At 44.0% G+C, this 16512-nt stretch overlaps 2 protein-coding genes across 3 annotated transcripts in view; one reads left to right on the forward strand and one right to left on the reverse strand.

Moving 5' to 3' along the window:
• LOC139062058 (spectrin alpha chain, non-erythrocytic 1-like) overlaps positions 1-16512 on the reverse strand; it is a 610856-nt gene that overhangs the window by 267615 nt on the left and 326729 nt on the right. The window lies entirely within an intron of this gene.
• Positions 1-16512, forward strand: part of LOC107375791 (inositol polyphosphate-5-phosphatase A) — a 302051-nt gene that overhangs the window by 219579 nt on the left and 65960 nt on the right. For both annotated transcript variants that reach the window (XM_070542253.1, XM_070542252.1), the window contains exon 8: positions 320-439. In XM_070542253.1, the coding sequence (XP_070398354.1) occupies positions 320-439 (120 nt within the window). The remainder of the gene's footprint in view (positions 1-319; positions 440-16512) is intronic.

Consider the following 16512-nt stretch of genomic DNA (forward strand, 5'->3'; position numbering starts at 1 on the left):
GGGATGACATGAGAGCTAAAATGCTAAGCAGTTAATAGAGGCGTGATGTTAGATGTGTGTGTGTGTGGGACTGGGAGCACAGACACCAACGGTACAGTATTTTGTCATTAGTTCAGAGGAAACCCCAGGAGTTGAGATCATCCATCCCGCTGCAAAACAAACACCATCAGTGGGGGTGTTCATCACTGTCAATGCCATGTTTTCTCCTCTCTGGAATAAATAAAATCAGTTGATCCATGTTTGAAGTAGAACTGAAGGGACCGGGTCAGGTTGTGATGTTCTGTAGGAAATGAACTGACAAGTGCTCTTCTGTCCTCAGTGCCTTTGATCTGGTCAACATTCACCTTTTTCACGATGCTTCCAACCTGGTGGCCTGGGAGAAAAGTCCTTCCATCTACTCTGGGACCCGGCAGAAGGCCCTGGGCTACGTTTTAGACAGGTAGGGGACACGTGGGACACACTCTGCCTGCCGGTACATTTGAGAGGGAGTTTCCAAAATGTCTCAAAACATCTGCAGTAGTTCATTGATTCCTTGTGTGAGTTGCAGGTATTTGCTCTCGCATCACTCAGAGATTTTGAACAATTTCAACAACAAATTTTCCCTAAAATACTCAGATTGGTCACTTACTTCATTTCACGAACGAGAAACACGGCGGCTCGTCCATAGGGGACACTAGGGCGCCACCCTGCCTGGTAGAATGGAGGAAAAAAATCTAAAAAGGAAATAAAACAACAATAGAATTGAATATTTACTATAATTGTGTCAGATATGCTTAACTGTGTGTGTCTATTTGCAATTTGAATGATTTACTCCTGATTTTCATCAGCTCTCCCATTAAACAGTGAATTTCTTCAACCGTTTCATTTTATTTATTTATTTATTTGCAAAGCCCTTTACTTACGCCAGTTATGGCCGCTTAAAGTGCCAAACACCAACAATGTACATTAGAGAGCAAATTACAGGTAAAACTTTATTTAATTTCATATAAAATGCTGTCCCAAAACCACTATTTGAAATGCTTATTGTGGGTATTTTGTTTTACAATGCATAACAGCCCCTTATTTTCAGTTAAAATGACCCTTTTTCAGCAAAGTTTCTAAAAAAGCTTTTTTTTTTTTTTTTTTTTTAAATATCTTCATCTCTGGCATAAGGACGATGAGTTGTAAGCTAGTCCTGCCTGAAGCTCAGTGTGGCGAGTTGGTCATTTCTGGGTAGATATGTTGTGTTATCAAGTCAGTGTGTGTTCACTAGTGTTGGATTGTGTTCATTGTTTTTAAAAACGGTAAAATAATGTGTGGAAGATGTACGAACTCCAGAGGGTCCGGACATCCAGTCCACAGGTTTCCAAATAAGAGAATAAACGGCACTATCTTCTGTTCCTGGTGCGTTTTGTACAACTGAAAATACGAACATTTCTGGTTGTGCACTTCAGACCGGAGGATTACAATTCCAGTGATATTTTAGGTGAGTTCAGCATGCCTCCTATAATCCAGGGTCTCGTGTTCAGTGTTGGGCAAGTTACTTCAAAACTGTAATACATTATTTATTACTTGTTACCCTCATTTTAAAGTAATTCATTACATTACAATATTACTGATTTTAAAATGTAAGGCATTACACTACTTTTGCATTACTCTAAGTTACTTTCAACAAAACAACTTCAGTATGAGTTTGGTAATCTGATGCCTGGTGAACTCATGACACATCCGGTGGAAGGTGATGTGGTGTCTGAGCTAGGACTGCTGTTAAAAACAGAACTTTAGAAGGATTGTTTATGAAATAAATGAAACAACAATCTGTACTCTCAGCACGCTGCCATCTTAGATTAACTGAGCAGGGAGTGAGGTGGTGGGGGCTCCAAGTCTATTTAGCCTTGGTCCCCAAATGCCTTGATACGGCCCTGGATGTGGGACTGGCTTCTGGGGTGATCTGATTCTATCACATGTATACATATTGAATGCTTATATATTATTGCTTTTCACTGGTAAAAATGTGTATTGGGGATAAATCTACCTACTTTTTGTCTTTTCAAGCACTTTGTTTTGTTTTCTTGATTTTATTTGAACTATTTCCTGCCCTTTCTCTCTCTAACCTCCCTGCATGCAGCATGTTTTCTCCGTCTTCCAGAAAAACTGTTTCCTAGATTTCCTACTTTCTAACTATCAGCCAAAGGGATCTTCACATGCGCAGCGCTCCAGCAGCAATGAGTTAAAATCACCGGGGCCCAGATTAACTCAGATGAGGCAAAGCACATCAGAAAAGTACAGAATACCAGAGAACATGCGCTGATATGAACGATCGCAGGTGAATTATTTTGTTTTAGTGGAGCGATTTTGTGAATGTTACAGCGGCCGCGTGGAGGATGCCGCTGGAGTATTTGAGCCGGTACCGCTGCGTCCTCTCTGCCTGCAAAGCTGAGTCCATAAATGACGTAATATATGCAGATACTGGATCTTTTTTCGGGTTTCCCGCAATTTGAATTTTTAAGAAACGCGTCTTGATTCTGGGTTTAAAATGCATTGTAATTACTGCGTTACTGACAATTGTACCGAGTAAATATTACCATTTTCTTTCCCTGTAATGCCTTACATTACCACATTACAACAAAAAGCAATGCATTGCAGTAATTAATTACTTCTGTACCGCATTACTCCCAACACTGCTCATGGTGGAGTTTTGAAAAATGCTCCAATCAGCATGGAAACAGGTCTGAGAGGTCCTTGCTGAGCTCCAGAAGCGGAAGCAGAGCTTTTCAAATTTTCCAGCAGGCCAGGGAAGCTGGTTTCTGGGTCGGATCCAGCTGCCTGCTCTGAATAGGATGACAGGCGTCTCTCCCTCTCTCAAGCACTAAGCTACGTTACATGAACAAATATTAACGAGTCGGAAACAGCTGTTAAGTCCCATGAAGAATTTTTTTTCACCAGCCGCCACTGGGGAGAAATGTGAAATAACTTTGAACATAGCTGGCAACCAAACGGAGACAAAATGGAGACTTTTTAAAATCTAAATGAGCTCCCAGTAACTTTATAATGATGTGATAACGGGAGCTGGTTTTCTGCTCATTAAAATCCTTTAAAGTTGGAATTTTAAGCCTTTGACTGACATTAGTTGCATTTAAGAAACTTTTCTTTCTCTCTTTTTGTGCTAGTTTGAGGATTGCTGTAAAGACTCTGACACTAGTCAGTGACTCGGTGCAACGTGCTGGGTTCCTTATATAGGAAACTTGTTACTGATTGCCGTGAGACGACTCTTGTCATGATTTGGCGTTATATAAATACACTGAAGTGAATTATCTGATAATGTTTTCCTTTTTACAAACTTTAACTTTGTTATTTTTTTACATGTTAACTCTTTTTTTGTACACATCTTCAGCTTTTTCTTCTTTTGAATGTTTCTGGCTTTGGCTGCAACGGATGCATGTCCAAGTGGTCAGATATGCTGATTATAAACCTCTCACAAAGGTCTCTTCCACATCGCCAGCTCGTTTAGTCCAGTCAGATTCTTACGTCTTTCCTTTGTTGTTGTGTTTTTGTTCTTTAGCTTCTTGCTGCATTCTAACTTGTGGAAGTGTTGCTGCTGCAGTTCCTCATTCTGTCTGATGATCCACCTCTACTGCTGATGCTCCTAAAACCAGCTAATGCTGAACTCTCTGGTCCTGGGCCGTGTTAACGGGATTTATGGCAGATTTATTTGTTGCAGAGTGAGATGATGGAGTGCTCAGTCCAACCTCTGCTCATTACCTGGCCACGCTAACGCAGAATGAAGCCAAGTCGGCACTCATTCAGGGGTGGTGGGGGATAGGGTGCTCTAAGTAGCTTTTTACCTGCAGAAGAGACCTGGGTCTGGCTCTGGACCAGGTCCGGGATCTGGACCTGGATTTGGGTCTGGACTTGGAACTGGGTCTAGATCTGGGTCTGTATCTGGAGCTGGATTTGGACCTGGACTTTGATCTAGATCTGGGTCTGTATCTAGGCCTACAGTACAGGCCAAAAGTTTGGACACACCGTCGGGTAACGGTTGCACAGGAGTTGAGCTCACCCTGTAATCGGAAGGTTGCAGGGTCAAGCCCCACTCAGTTTGTCCCTGTCGTTGTGTCCTTGGGCACGACACCTAACCCCCCTTACCTGCTGGTGGTGGTCGGAGGGACCGGTGGCGCCAGTGTCCTCTGTCAGTGCACCCCAGGGCAGCTGTGGCTACATCGTAGCTCATCCCCACTAGCGGGTGAATGGGTGAATGACTGATTGTATTGTAAAGCACCTTGGGGGGTTCCAGGACTCTAGGAGGCGCTATATCAAATACAGGCCATTTTGCCATTCAATGTGTTTGAACATTTTATGTTCATGACATTTACATTGCTAGATTCTCACTGAAGGCATCAAAACTATGAATGAACGCACGAGGAGTCATGAGGTAGTCACCTGAAATGGTTTTCCAACAGTCTTGAAGGATGTCCTCTTGAAGCTCATCAAGAGAATACCAAAGCAGTAATCAGAACAAAGGTTGGTTATTCTGGAGAAAATCCATCCATCCATCTATCCATTTTCTGAACCCGCTTGTCCACGAAGAGTCGTGGGGGGGCTGGTGCCTATCTCCAGCGGTCAATGGGCAATCAGGCCGGGGCACAGGCTGGACAGAGAGCCCGTCCATCACAGGGCAACACAGAGACACACAGGACAAACAACCATGCACACACACTTTGAACTGAACTTGTGGACCTACAACAGAAGGGAGCCAAAAAAGTCCCGTGACTGGTGCGGTTCGGGTCGGTTGTCTGAACCGGTTTTACAATCAGAACAGAAACATTAGCGACCCGATCCTTCCCGTTCATGTCTGTTTGGGCGATGGAAAAGGCCCATTAGACCTGGGTCTACATCTGGGTCTGTAAAAAATGCCAAAGTGGGTTAATAACAACTGTTGATTATATTACTGGTTACATCTCGTTATTGCACCAACGGTAACTCATCCGTGTAGGCCTCTCACTTTGAACCGAGGTCTTTATTCTGAAATGACAGATCTGAGCTTCAGGTGTTTTTATTCTGGCTCTGAGCTGTTTGGTGTCACTAACCTGGTTTCTGCTCACATTGTTGAAAGGTTTGGATATAAAGTAGGTGCTGCAGGTCCTGATGTGTCCACTTACCCTGGCATTTCCTGTGAGGGATTCAGAGGTGGGGGGGGGGGGGGGGGGGGGACGGGCCTCACCCTTTGGGTTTTTGGGAAGCTGTCAGGCGCAGATCCGGCACCAGAGTGGGAAAAAGCTGGCAGTGCAAAGGGAAAGGAGGAGCCCAAGGGGAGCCTGGGTTCTGTAAAGGGCAGTGAATAATAGGTGGGTCTTTTCACTGAGGCTGCTAACCTTTTGGCAGCCACCAGCAAACTCCATTCTCCTCTGCCGATCTGGGAGGACAATGTGCCCAGGCCGGGCTTTGAATGAGGCACTACCACCAACAGTGTTCCCATTCACTGGCTGGTTGGGAACCATCTTTTTGGCTATTGTCCTGGCTCTGACTCCTACCCCCAGAAGCAAAGCAGGAAGAGGGACAGGGGGATACCTAAAGCCAACTACCCCTCCTTCTGATCTGCTGGTCCTCTGCAGCTCTGATGTCTAATCTCTCCTTTTGAGATGGGTGGGGGAGTCCATTTGGCAACTTGCAGTAGAACCTGCTGCTCCTGCAACCATGTTGTCCACGACGGACCTAATAAAAGAACATGCTGCATTTAGAGGCTACAGCTGATAAGGCCCTTTAAAGTGCTTCAAGGCCTCAGGGGGACAGCATTGAGCCAACCAGCGCCTGTAGGGATGTGTGGACCACCCCGTCAGAAGAAATCAATGCACAATGTCCCGATTTTACCTGCTCAGATCATCGATTAGAGTTTCTGCAAAGTTTAAAATCCTTTGACTCGAGCTGCTAGAGGAGAACATTGATGATAAAACACCAGAGTCGGTGTGAAAGGAAGGGACATAAAACCAACAGTTCTTTTCCAACTTGCTAGAAGAAATCCTTTTGTGTTTTAGAGTTTGTTTCTGTTTCCTTCCCCCTTTCAGTGAGGTCGGGCCGGTTAAGAGAGAACAGTTTTACATTACAACTGTGAAATCCTGCTATAAAAGCATCCATTGTGGCGCACCATTATTTTCTCACAAATATAGTCCATTGTCATAGTGCTGAAGTTAATTTGATCAACATTGGGGACATTTAACTGCTTTGTTGGCTGAAAAGACTTGTTTCACGCTCATTTTCAGGGCATTGAAAAGCAGTGATTGGCAGAAAAATAATGTTGCCGTTAACAATTCAAAGCAATTAGTTTCCCATGGGGAGGCAGTGGGCCGCAATGGCCACCAGAGAGCAATGCATTGTGGTTTTATGGAGAGTCATCAGTCAACTGTCACCATGTCTCAAAGAGACCTCCAATCTAAATGTTTCCCTTTAGGCTTTTCCCAGAACAACAGGCTGAAAGAGCAGAAAGAGGCCCGCCAGCTTCCAGCCAATAGACACGTTGAGCAGTGAGAGGGAGGACTTGATATTTGCAGGGAGATCCTTCATTAAGCCGCAGGGAATTCACCAAGTGTTCATGTCAGTGGGCAGCGTGTCCTCCACATCTACACCCGCCCCAATGTCAGGAGCAGAGCTCATGCTGCCACGAAACAAGGAAGACATTTTAAAAAGGTGTTAGTGTGTGTGTGTGTGTGTGTGTGTGTGTGTGTGTGTGTGTGTGTGTGTGTGTGTGTGTGTGTGTGTGTGCGCATGTGTTTGTGCGTGTGTGTGTGCGTGTGCATGTGTGTTTGTGTGTGTGTGTGTGTGTGTGTGTGCACGTGCGTGCGCGTGTGTGTGTTTTGACGGCCTGCTGCAAGAGCTGCAGAGAGCAGAGGTTAATCTTCCTCTGTTTCACTGCTTATTTTTCATTCATTCATTCATTTGTTCATTCATTCATTCATTCATTTGTTCGTTCATTCAATCATTCACTCATCATGATTCCATTGCACCAGGCTCATAATAACTGAAGTTATGCTATATTAATAATCTTAAATTCTGTGTAAAACATTGTTCCACTTTTAAAATGAAACAAATTTTACGTCTAATTCAGTTCAAACCACGAGCCCCCTTGTGGTGGATGAGGGAATTACATCTTAACTCAACAGTAACGTTATACAAGCAGCAGCTGGAACAACTCTGCCTACACTAACATCAGCACCGTTAGACACCAGAGAAATCTGCAGAAACCAAATCCCAATCTAGCGTTAGCACTGCAACCTCTAAATAAAGTTAGAAGAGTAAAAATTGAAACCTCCTCTGTGTCATTTCCCCAAAGTTTTCAGTTTACCTATTTTTTAATTTGTGACTCCAGAGTGCAATCGCTAAGTCCAGAAGCCTGCCTCGCTGCCTCGGCTATAAATAGCATCCAGCGCATCGTAGCAACTCCGCGTATTTCTCCCATCTGGAAAAACATCCTCTCTGGCTGTTTCGGTTCTTAACGATTAACTATACTGGGCTTTAATTCCTTCATCTTGGCCCGACATTGAGCCGACGTCCGCTCTGAACCTTCGGCTGCCATCCACTGAGAAAAAACTACCAATCCGTCTAGCTCCTCCTGTGGACTCTCACAATGACGGTGAGAAACGTCTGGAACTCTGAAGGTGACCAACACCTGCTGCTACTTGCTGGCATTTATTCACATTCATGTACAGCTGACGAAAATACAAACAACGGAACTCCGTTTGTTTTGCTTGTTGCAAGTAGTAATGTATTTATGTCAACCAATCAGTGGACTGTGTTGTTGCTCCACCCTAACCGTACTGCTCCGGGAACTTGTGGACCTACAACAGAAGGGAGCCAAAAAAGTCCCGTGACTGGCGCGGTTTGGGTTGGTTGTCTGAACCGGTTTTACAATCAGAACAAAAAAATGAGCAACCCGATCCTTCCCGTTCCATGCCAGTTTGGGCAATGGAAAAGGCCCATTAGACCTGGAACACCAGGGAGTGTAAATGCAGAGATGGGTGATTTAATAAGGGACACAGTAACTTATTAATGGTGGATTATGTGCGGGGAGGTTTTGTGTCTGAAACGGGGTTCGGGTTCATATGTGGCAGTGTAGCTGAGGAGCATTGGTGCCTGACCTCTGTGTGACTGCTGGGACAGGTTTGTGTCCCCTCAGTTCCACATCTACCCTGCATGGTGCTCCTATTGGGGTGGGTGTTTCTAAGGAGATAGGCTGCTAATGCTGTGGCAATGGTGTGGGGTCAAAGGTCCTGTCAGGGGCCACCCATGGCCCATTCAGAAAGACATTGCCAGCAGATTCTTCACAATGCTAACACTCTCCCAAATTATCAACGTTTAGTCACAAAGGACGGCAGGGCTCAGCGGGGTCATTGTGTGCAAAGCAGGTCCAGACCGGCCAACTTCTGTCGGTTTAATCGTGACACGGCCCCGTTTGGACTCATAATCCCAAATGGACTGTCCATTCCAACTCAGTTCAGCTGTCAGTCACAGCACATCATCTGGAAGTGAAACTGGTATAAAGAGGCAGCAGATAAACCTGTTGTCTGATGAACGTGACGGACTGGAGGACATCTGATGTGTTTGGTGGCATTTCCAGTTACGGATGCTGGTTTTTCTTCACTTCCATTAACGCTTGTTTGGATGTAAGATAGTAGAAAAAGAGACTATGTGATGGCTGCTTTGTGTTGGTGGTTTAAGAGGCCTGGGAGCTGAGTCCAGGGCCGTGTCATAAATTTACGTCTGACCTCTCTGCCTTTGTGCACCCCTCAGAAGGCCGGTTGAAGGCCCCAGCCAAAGCCTGGTGAGAACTGGCTCTTTTAGGGTGTCACCATGCGATGGATTGGCTGGGAGAAAGCATGTTTATAGACTGTGTAAAGGAGTGTGTCTTTGTGCAGGAATGGCACCGACACAGTTTGTTAGCCTGATGACCAGACTAATGGGCCCCCTGCTGAGGGTGAGGGGCAGGGCCCAGCTCCAGACCTCCCATCCTCTGGCCCCATTCACACCCAGCGTCTAATGCCCCCCCCCCCCCCCCCCCCCCCCCGCCCCGCCGCAAAAGTCAACCTTCACACCTGCGGGTCACCACGAGTGTTTTAGGAAATGATCGTGTAAACAGAGCGTTACCTTCTGACCTGTGGCTGATACCTCGGAGCACCAGACAAAACAAGCAGGCTGTGGGTATCAGACATGGCTGTTAAGCAGCAGAAAGAGCCATTCACTCCTGTCCCCTCATCAATCATCACTTCATCCATTCACCACCCCCCACCCCCACCCCACCACCCCCCGTGTCCTGTCTGGCTGTGAAGCAAACAGAATTAATGTCTGAATGCTGGTGACAAGCCTTACATATTTACTCTCAGGTGGAGCATCAAAGCTTCTGCTTTAATGTCACGCCTGGTACTTAAAACTTTATTGTTATTGTTTTTTTATGCTTTATAATTCCAACCAGACACGGAGTCAGAGGTGAAAGAGAAAGGAAGAGACAATAAAAAGAGGTGTGGTGGGGGGGGGGGGTCCACAAAAATAAACAATTATGAACAAGAGTCTGCTTCTAGACCTGCAGAAAATAGACACACAACTATACAACAAGAGCAAATTATCACTGCGTCACCCTGATGAGGAAATATAAAATCAACATTGTTTAACTGAGCAATCACCTAATAATAAATCATAGTGCATTTAGTGCCAACCACAGCCTTAAGACATGTGTTGAATATGCCCAAGTCCATACTTATGAAAGCACCATGTGAGCACCTGTGTGCTGTGGAGTTACCCTGAAGCATGCAGGTGAGTGGACATTTTAAACGGACAGAGAAGATCACGGAGGTTACAAAATCAATCAAAGTCCCATTGGAACATCTGAGCATTATCTCAGACTGGACACCATGATCAGCAGCTCTGAGCTCGTCTGTGGGTCACAGCCCAGCAGCAGCACCAGAACCAGCAGGTAAAATGTTCCTACTTTAGGTGAAATTGTTTCATTGTAACATTAATATGCTGCTGGACACGCTGGTCAGCTTTTTTAGACTAAATATTAATGGAAATTAAATTGGGAGATTTTATTTATTATTATTTCAGAAATAAAAATGACGAGAGGAAACGATCATGGCCGTTATTTAAACTGTCAGTCAAAATGAAAACAAACATGTCTAGCGTGAATTCTGCATGCAGGTATTGTTGCTTATAACTTATTTTGGTAATAATGTGTTTAATTAAGGCAGGAATAAAAGCTGGGGCAGCGCCTGTGTTATCAGCTACTTGTTACTTGTACTTGATTATAGACATGTTGCAGTAGTACTATGTTTACTCAGGTTGTGGTGGATAGGAGTAGTATCGGGTCACGTGGTGTCTATCGATTGTGCGTGGGAATTTTGTATAGTGAGCAGGTGATAGGGGACCGCTCAAATGCTTTCTGCACAGATTATTATCTCTACTTTGTGGATCTTTTCGTTTTTCTAGTTGTGTGATGCTTGTGAACGCTGATTGAAGGAAATAATTTTGACAACCAATTAAGTCGCTTGATTCGAAGCCTGGACTGGAATGGCTCTGAGGGCGTGTCAACACATCCCCTAATTAGCTGCTCGGCGACCCAATGGTTAGACTCGCCATCACAGGTGATTTATTATCAGCAGTGATGAAACGTCTGAGCTCCACTTGTTTCCTTTGAGGTCGTACGAATCTACAATGTCTAAGGGTTAGGGTTAGGGTTGGTCCGTTTCTGAAAATACCGATATCTATCTTTTTACAAGTTAATCCCTGTAAGGCACGGGAGTCAAACTCAGGCCCTCAGGTCAGATTTGGCCCACGGTCTATTTTTATTTGGCCCGCAAAATCAAATATATATTAAAACTGGCCCTCCAGCCGATTTTGAAGCAAAGACTACAAATCCCATAGTGCTTTGCGGCACTCGTTTTTGTTTACACTCATTAGCATCCACGCTACTACTCGACGTCTATACCCTCCTCAGTCTTGGACAAACAGAACACTCCTCTAAAGCCTGGTTTATGCTTCTCCGTCAGCTCCACAAGGGACAGACACGCACGGATTGACGGAAGCGTTTTGCTTTCATACTTCTCCGTCTCCTGGAGAGTGTTGCAAAGCAATTGCCCGGCAGGACAACAGAGGGCTTAGCGCTGTTCTGTGGTATCCTGTCATGTATCGGTCCAAGATGGTGGTTTTATATTGTGTTTTTTGTGTATATAAGAGACTTTTAACACGGACATATTTGTCTCTCATTCTCCCACCTCTTCATGCGCTCCCCACCTCTAAACCCACGTTTCCTGTCATTTCCATCCACAAATAAAATGCTTGCTGCGCATCTTTTCACTCCTCCACTCACGGGAGAATTAAACATTCATATTTTTAGAGTTTTTTCGCGAGGTATTCTTCAAGCTTCTCCATGTCTGCCGCTAGTTATCCTCGGCTCTCTTTGCACTGGCGGCGCTGTAAACAACAGCGGCGTCCTGACCAATCACAAGATTGTGTAATCAGTCTCATTCGACGGATGTTTAAAAAAGTGGGCTCGACTCCGTACGTACTTGCATGCCTGCCGGAGCCCTACGCAAGGACGGATAATGGCGTTGCGTGTCTCCGCACTGACGCAGACGGAGAAGCATAAATCAGGCTTAACTCTGCGCTTTACTCAGAAATTAGCCCAGAAATGCATTTTAACAGCTCAGTAATCTGTTTGCTGCTGACAGAGAAAGCACAGCGACCAACTTCCAGACCCAGATAATTTAACTCCAGGTTAGCTCCATCAGTAGGACTCTGGCTGCAGTAGTGTCTATCTCTCCCCCAACACGCTGACCAACAGCGTTGTCCAGCTGCTTAGATGTTCTCCATGTTCAGCAGCACTAACCTGTGTGAGCACCTGTTGTCTGTGATGAAGATGAACAGAACCACACAGCTCCTTCCTCAGCTCGGAACCAACCCCACAGGTGCAGGTGTCTGGCTGGAACAGGTGAGCATCACAGTCAATCAGAGCGGAGCACACTGGGCTTCAGATGTTCTGGTTTTTATGCACTTTTTCTGCTCCAAAGCATAAAAGTTAATAGGTGAGATATTACATTTTCATTTAGGAGAATTAGTTGGCCTGTGAAAAATATTTAACCTACTTTAAAACAGGAACTGGAAAGATTACAGATAGATGAATAGAATAGAAAATCCTTTTATTGTCCCTCAGTGGGGAAAGCAGTGATGACATGTACATACATATGTATGTGTGTGTGTGTATATATATATATATATATATATATATATATATATATATATATATATACATATGTGTGTGTGTGTGTGTGTGTGTGTGTGTGTGTGTGTGTATCCACTTTTCAATTTTCAAGAAACTCCTGAAGACCCTGCTGTTCAGAGAGCATCTTCTTAACTAGCACCTTCCCTGCACCCGTCCCCCTCTCTACTGTCCACTCCTTGTAGTTATTGTTGTTGGGCTGCATGGTGGCACAGTGTTTAGCACTGTTGCCTCGCAGCACGAAGGTTGCAGGTTCGAAACTCGGCTGTGGCCTTTCTGCGTGGAGTTGCGTGTTCTCCCCATGCATGCGTGGGTTTCCTCCGGGTACTCCGGTTTCCCCCACAGATCACAACATGCCCTATAGGTTATAAATTGTAAGTCGCTTTGGATAAAAGCGTCTGCTAAATGAATAAACATAAACATAAATAATGTCATCAGTATCCTATTACAAATGTCATATTTCCCAGTTTTTGGGACAATAAAACATTTCTGATTCTCAATCTGATGTTTTTACATTTGAAGTAAAAACATCTAATTGAGAATCAGAAATGTTTTATTGTCCCAAAACCTGGGAAATTTGTTTGCTGCAGCAGAAGTGTAACAAGTAAAATGGAATCAGATTGCTGTATGTACAAATTTACATGAAATACACATTTACATGATTAAATATATATAATAAGTATGTGTGTTGAAATGAGTTTTTACAGTTATTGCACGTTAAACATGTTATTAAACAAATGTCCCTGTTTGTGGGACAACCAAGGATTTCTGATTCTGATTGTCTTGTTCACAGAAATGTAATGTACAGCTTACCTCTGCACCCAGCTGCTGTTGTTCTCTCTGGCCAAACGTCCTCCGTTTCTTCCGTTTCCCTCGTCGAGCTGCATGGCAATGTTAGCTCTGCCTAGCATGGCTAGCTTCACCGTGTTGTCCATGTGTGTCCGGGATGACTCGTGTTTCTTCACCTTCTCAGAAAAATGTTTCATGTCTGTAACTCCTGACTCATCCATGCCTTATCTGTCCCAGTCGTTTTGAATAACAAACACGGAAAGCAAAATAACGCATTAGCGTGATTGCATCCAGCTAGCCACGCCTTCCTGGTGTACCAATTTCGGGAGAAGCCTCGTGTGTGCAGTTTACCCTTCTCCTTGTCCTGCTGGCTTATCTTTACTTCGGGCTGATCTGGTCCAAGCTCTTTGACATTAAGTTTTTCAACCATTGTTCTCCTCTCAAACGGATACTGGAGAAGAGACCGAACTGAATTCAGTGGCTGCTGAGATCCGGTATCCATGCTGGTTGTAGGCCCACTCACTTCCATCACTGCATCCTCATCACCACCAAATAAATACCTTGCTCGAGTCGAGCTCAACCCGAACACCAACGAACAGCCTTGGCGGTAGCTCTATCGCCCTTTGGGCTTCCGAATCAATGACGCTGATTGGATGCATTCCCATTCCTATGCGTTTGATTTTCTTGTCAGCAATTGGCTGGCTGCTTCACTGCTGTTTGGGCGATCTTTCTGTCGCCTCCACCGCTCGGCAGGGAGCTTCTCACCAATGATATAGATATATATGTATGATTTGTTTTTGTTACAAAACACGCAATTAACTTGGAATATATGATTATTGTTAATTTTATTTTTTTAATAAAAATTAAAAACACTTTTGAAAACTGGGGGGGGGGGGCGCCCTATCGTCCTCTAGTGGCCAGCCGCCACTGATATATATATATATATATATATGTATATATATATATATATATATACACACACACACACACACACACACAGGGTGGGCCATTTGGATGCACCTTAGCAAAATAGGAATGGTCGGTGATATTAACATCCTTTTTGTGGCACATTAGTAAATGTGAGGGGGCAAACTTTTCAAGATGGGTGGTAACCATGGTGGCTATTTTGAAGTTGCCATCTTGGATCCAACTTTTGTTTTTTCAATAGGAAGAGGGTCATGTGACACATCAAACTTATTGGGAATTTCACACTGTGTGGGCCATTGTAGTACAGTGAACTCATCGTCATGTTCAAGAAACCAATTAGAAAGGATTGGAGCTTTATGACATGGTGCATTATCCTGCTGGAAGTAGCCATCAGAGGACGGGTACATGGTGGTCATGAAGGGATGGACATGGTCAGAAACAATGCTCAGGTAGCCCGTGGCATTTAAACCATGCCCAATTGGCACTAAGAGGCCTAAAGTGTACCAAGAAAACATCCCCCACACCATGATACCACCACCACCAGCCTGCACAGTGGTAACAAGGCACGATGGATCCATGTTCTTATTCTATTACGCCAAATTCTGACTCTACCATTTAATGTTTTAAGCTCCACACTACTTCTGCTCCAAAGGGACACTCAGGGACAACTCTTGATGCTGCTTTTCATCAACTTTTATTTTTCAGCTCTGAGATTTGTTGGTTTCAATTGATCAATGCATGATTTCATCAGGTTGATAACCTTCAAAGCACAGAAACAAAGGTTAGCAACAATATTTTGTAAATAAATATTTTTAAAATAAAAAATAAATGAATGAACAAATAGGGCTGCTCAATTAATCGAATTTTAATCACGATTACGATCTGAGTTTTGAACGATTATAAAAAACAAAACAAGCCGATTATTTGCTCCTCCCACTTGCGCTGCCCTGAGTTGCAAATGAAGCGCTCCTTACAGTGTTGCCAACTTGGCGACTTTGATGCTATTTCAAACAGCTTCAGACCCCCTTCTTTACTTTTTAAATCTTAAAAGTACCTAGCGAACACCTCAGAAACATCTCTGGTAACCCTTAGCGACTTTCTGGATAACTGTTGTCGACGTTTCCTGCAGGTTAGCTAAACACTCCGCCTGTGCTCCGGACCGTTCTTTAGGACATTAGGAAAGGGAATGATGCAGTGATGTGTCGGTCGCTAAAGAAACAGCTCTCGGAGCCGGCTCACTGTTGGATTAACCAGAGTGAGTGACACACACACCGCACCTGCGGACTCCTGAGCCACTAAAAACGGCTAAATGTGCGCGTGCGGTGCGCTAAACACACGTGCAGCTTGCCCCGATTGCTGTGAGACCGGGTGGGGGGTGCAGCTGTGGTTGGGACAATTATTACATTAACTGATGGACCTGTAAATAAATAGTTTATAAATAAGGTAGAAATAAGTTCCTCACGCTGATAAATAATAACTAATCTCTCTGAGGACACGGTGCTAGTGCACTCTCCTACAGCACCTTGACACGACTCAATAAATGTTATGCAACATTTTGTGAACATCAATTTATTTGCGTTTATTTGTTATAAATGCCACTGTATAATTCTTGCTGTCAGTATTTGCAAGATATTGGTATTTGGGTCTGTACTGGTTAGACTTAAATGAGTTAAACCAAGGTTTATAGCCCTTGGGTCATAGATATTGGACTTTTTATACTGGGAATCAGGAGTTATTTTAGTGATCATCTTGTTTCTTATTTATTTTTGTCCTGATTGTGCCCTGAGCAATTTTATGACTGAATAAAACAAATAAAATCAACATGAATAGAAAAATCGTCCTAAATAATCGTGATCTCAATTTCAGTCACCATAATCGTGATTATTATTTTTGCCATAATCGAGCAGCCCTATGAACAACATTTCAGATAAATTAACCATTTTAATTTAAATGAAAGAATTAACTGTAAAGTGCTTCAACTTACTCTGACACGTAAACAGAATACTCTCCAAGTACAACGTAAACACTTACTAACATAAACCAGAAATATTTACAAACCATTGGCTTCTTCAGAGTAAAGTTCATGAGTAGAGCTTGTTGTGCTGTTCCTGTTTGACTGAGGATTGAACCCCCACCGTCTTTGCCCAGGTGTTTTTCATCACCAATCGGTGGCCATTTTGCTGGTGCTTTCTGGGGGATGGTTTCAGTGGCGGTTGAGCACTATCACCTCCAATTGTTCAGTTTTAACTCAACAATATGTCTCGACAGAAATCCAGACTCATCAGACCAGGCAACATTTTTCCAGTCCAACTGTCCAGTTTTGGTGAGCTGGTGCAGACTGTAGCCTCTTTTTCCTATTTTTAGTGATGAGTGGTACCCGGTGGAGTCTTCTGCTGTTGTAGCCCATCCGCCTCAAGGTTGTGCGTGTCGTGACTTCACAAATGTTTTGCTGCATTCCTCGGTTGTAACGAGTGCTTATTTCGGTCAAAGTTGATCTTCTATCAGCTTGAATCAGTCGACCCATTCTCCTCTGACCTCTAGCATCAATAAGGCATTTT

This window comes from Nothobranchius furzeri, chromosome 12 (genome assembly GCF_043380555.1).
Source record: "Nothobranchius furzeri strain GRZ-AD chromosome 12, NfurGRZ-RIMD1, whole genome shotgun sequence".
NCBI lineage: Eukaryota > Metazoa > Chordata > Actinopteri > Cyprinodontiformes > Nothobranchiidae > Nothobranchius > Nothobranchius furzeri.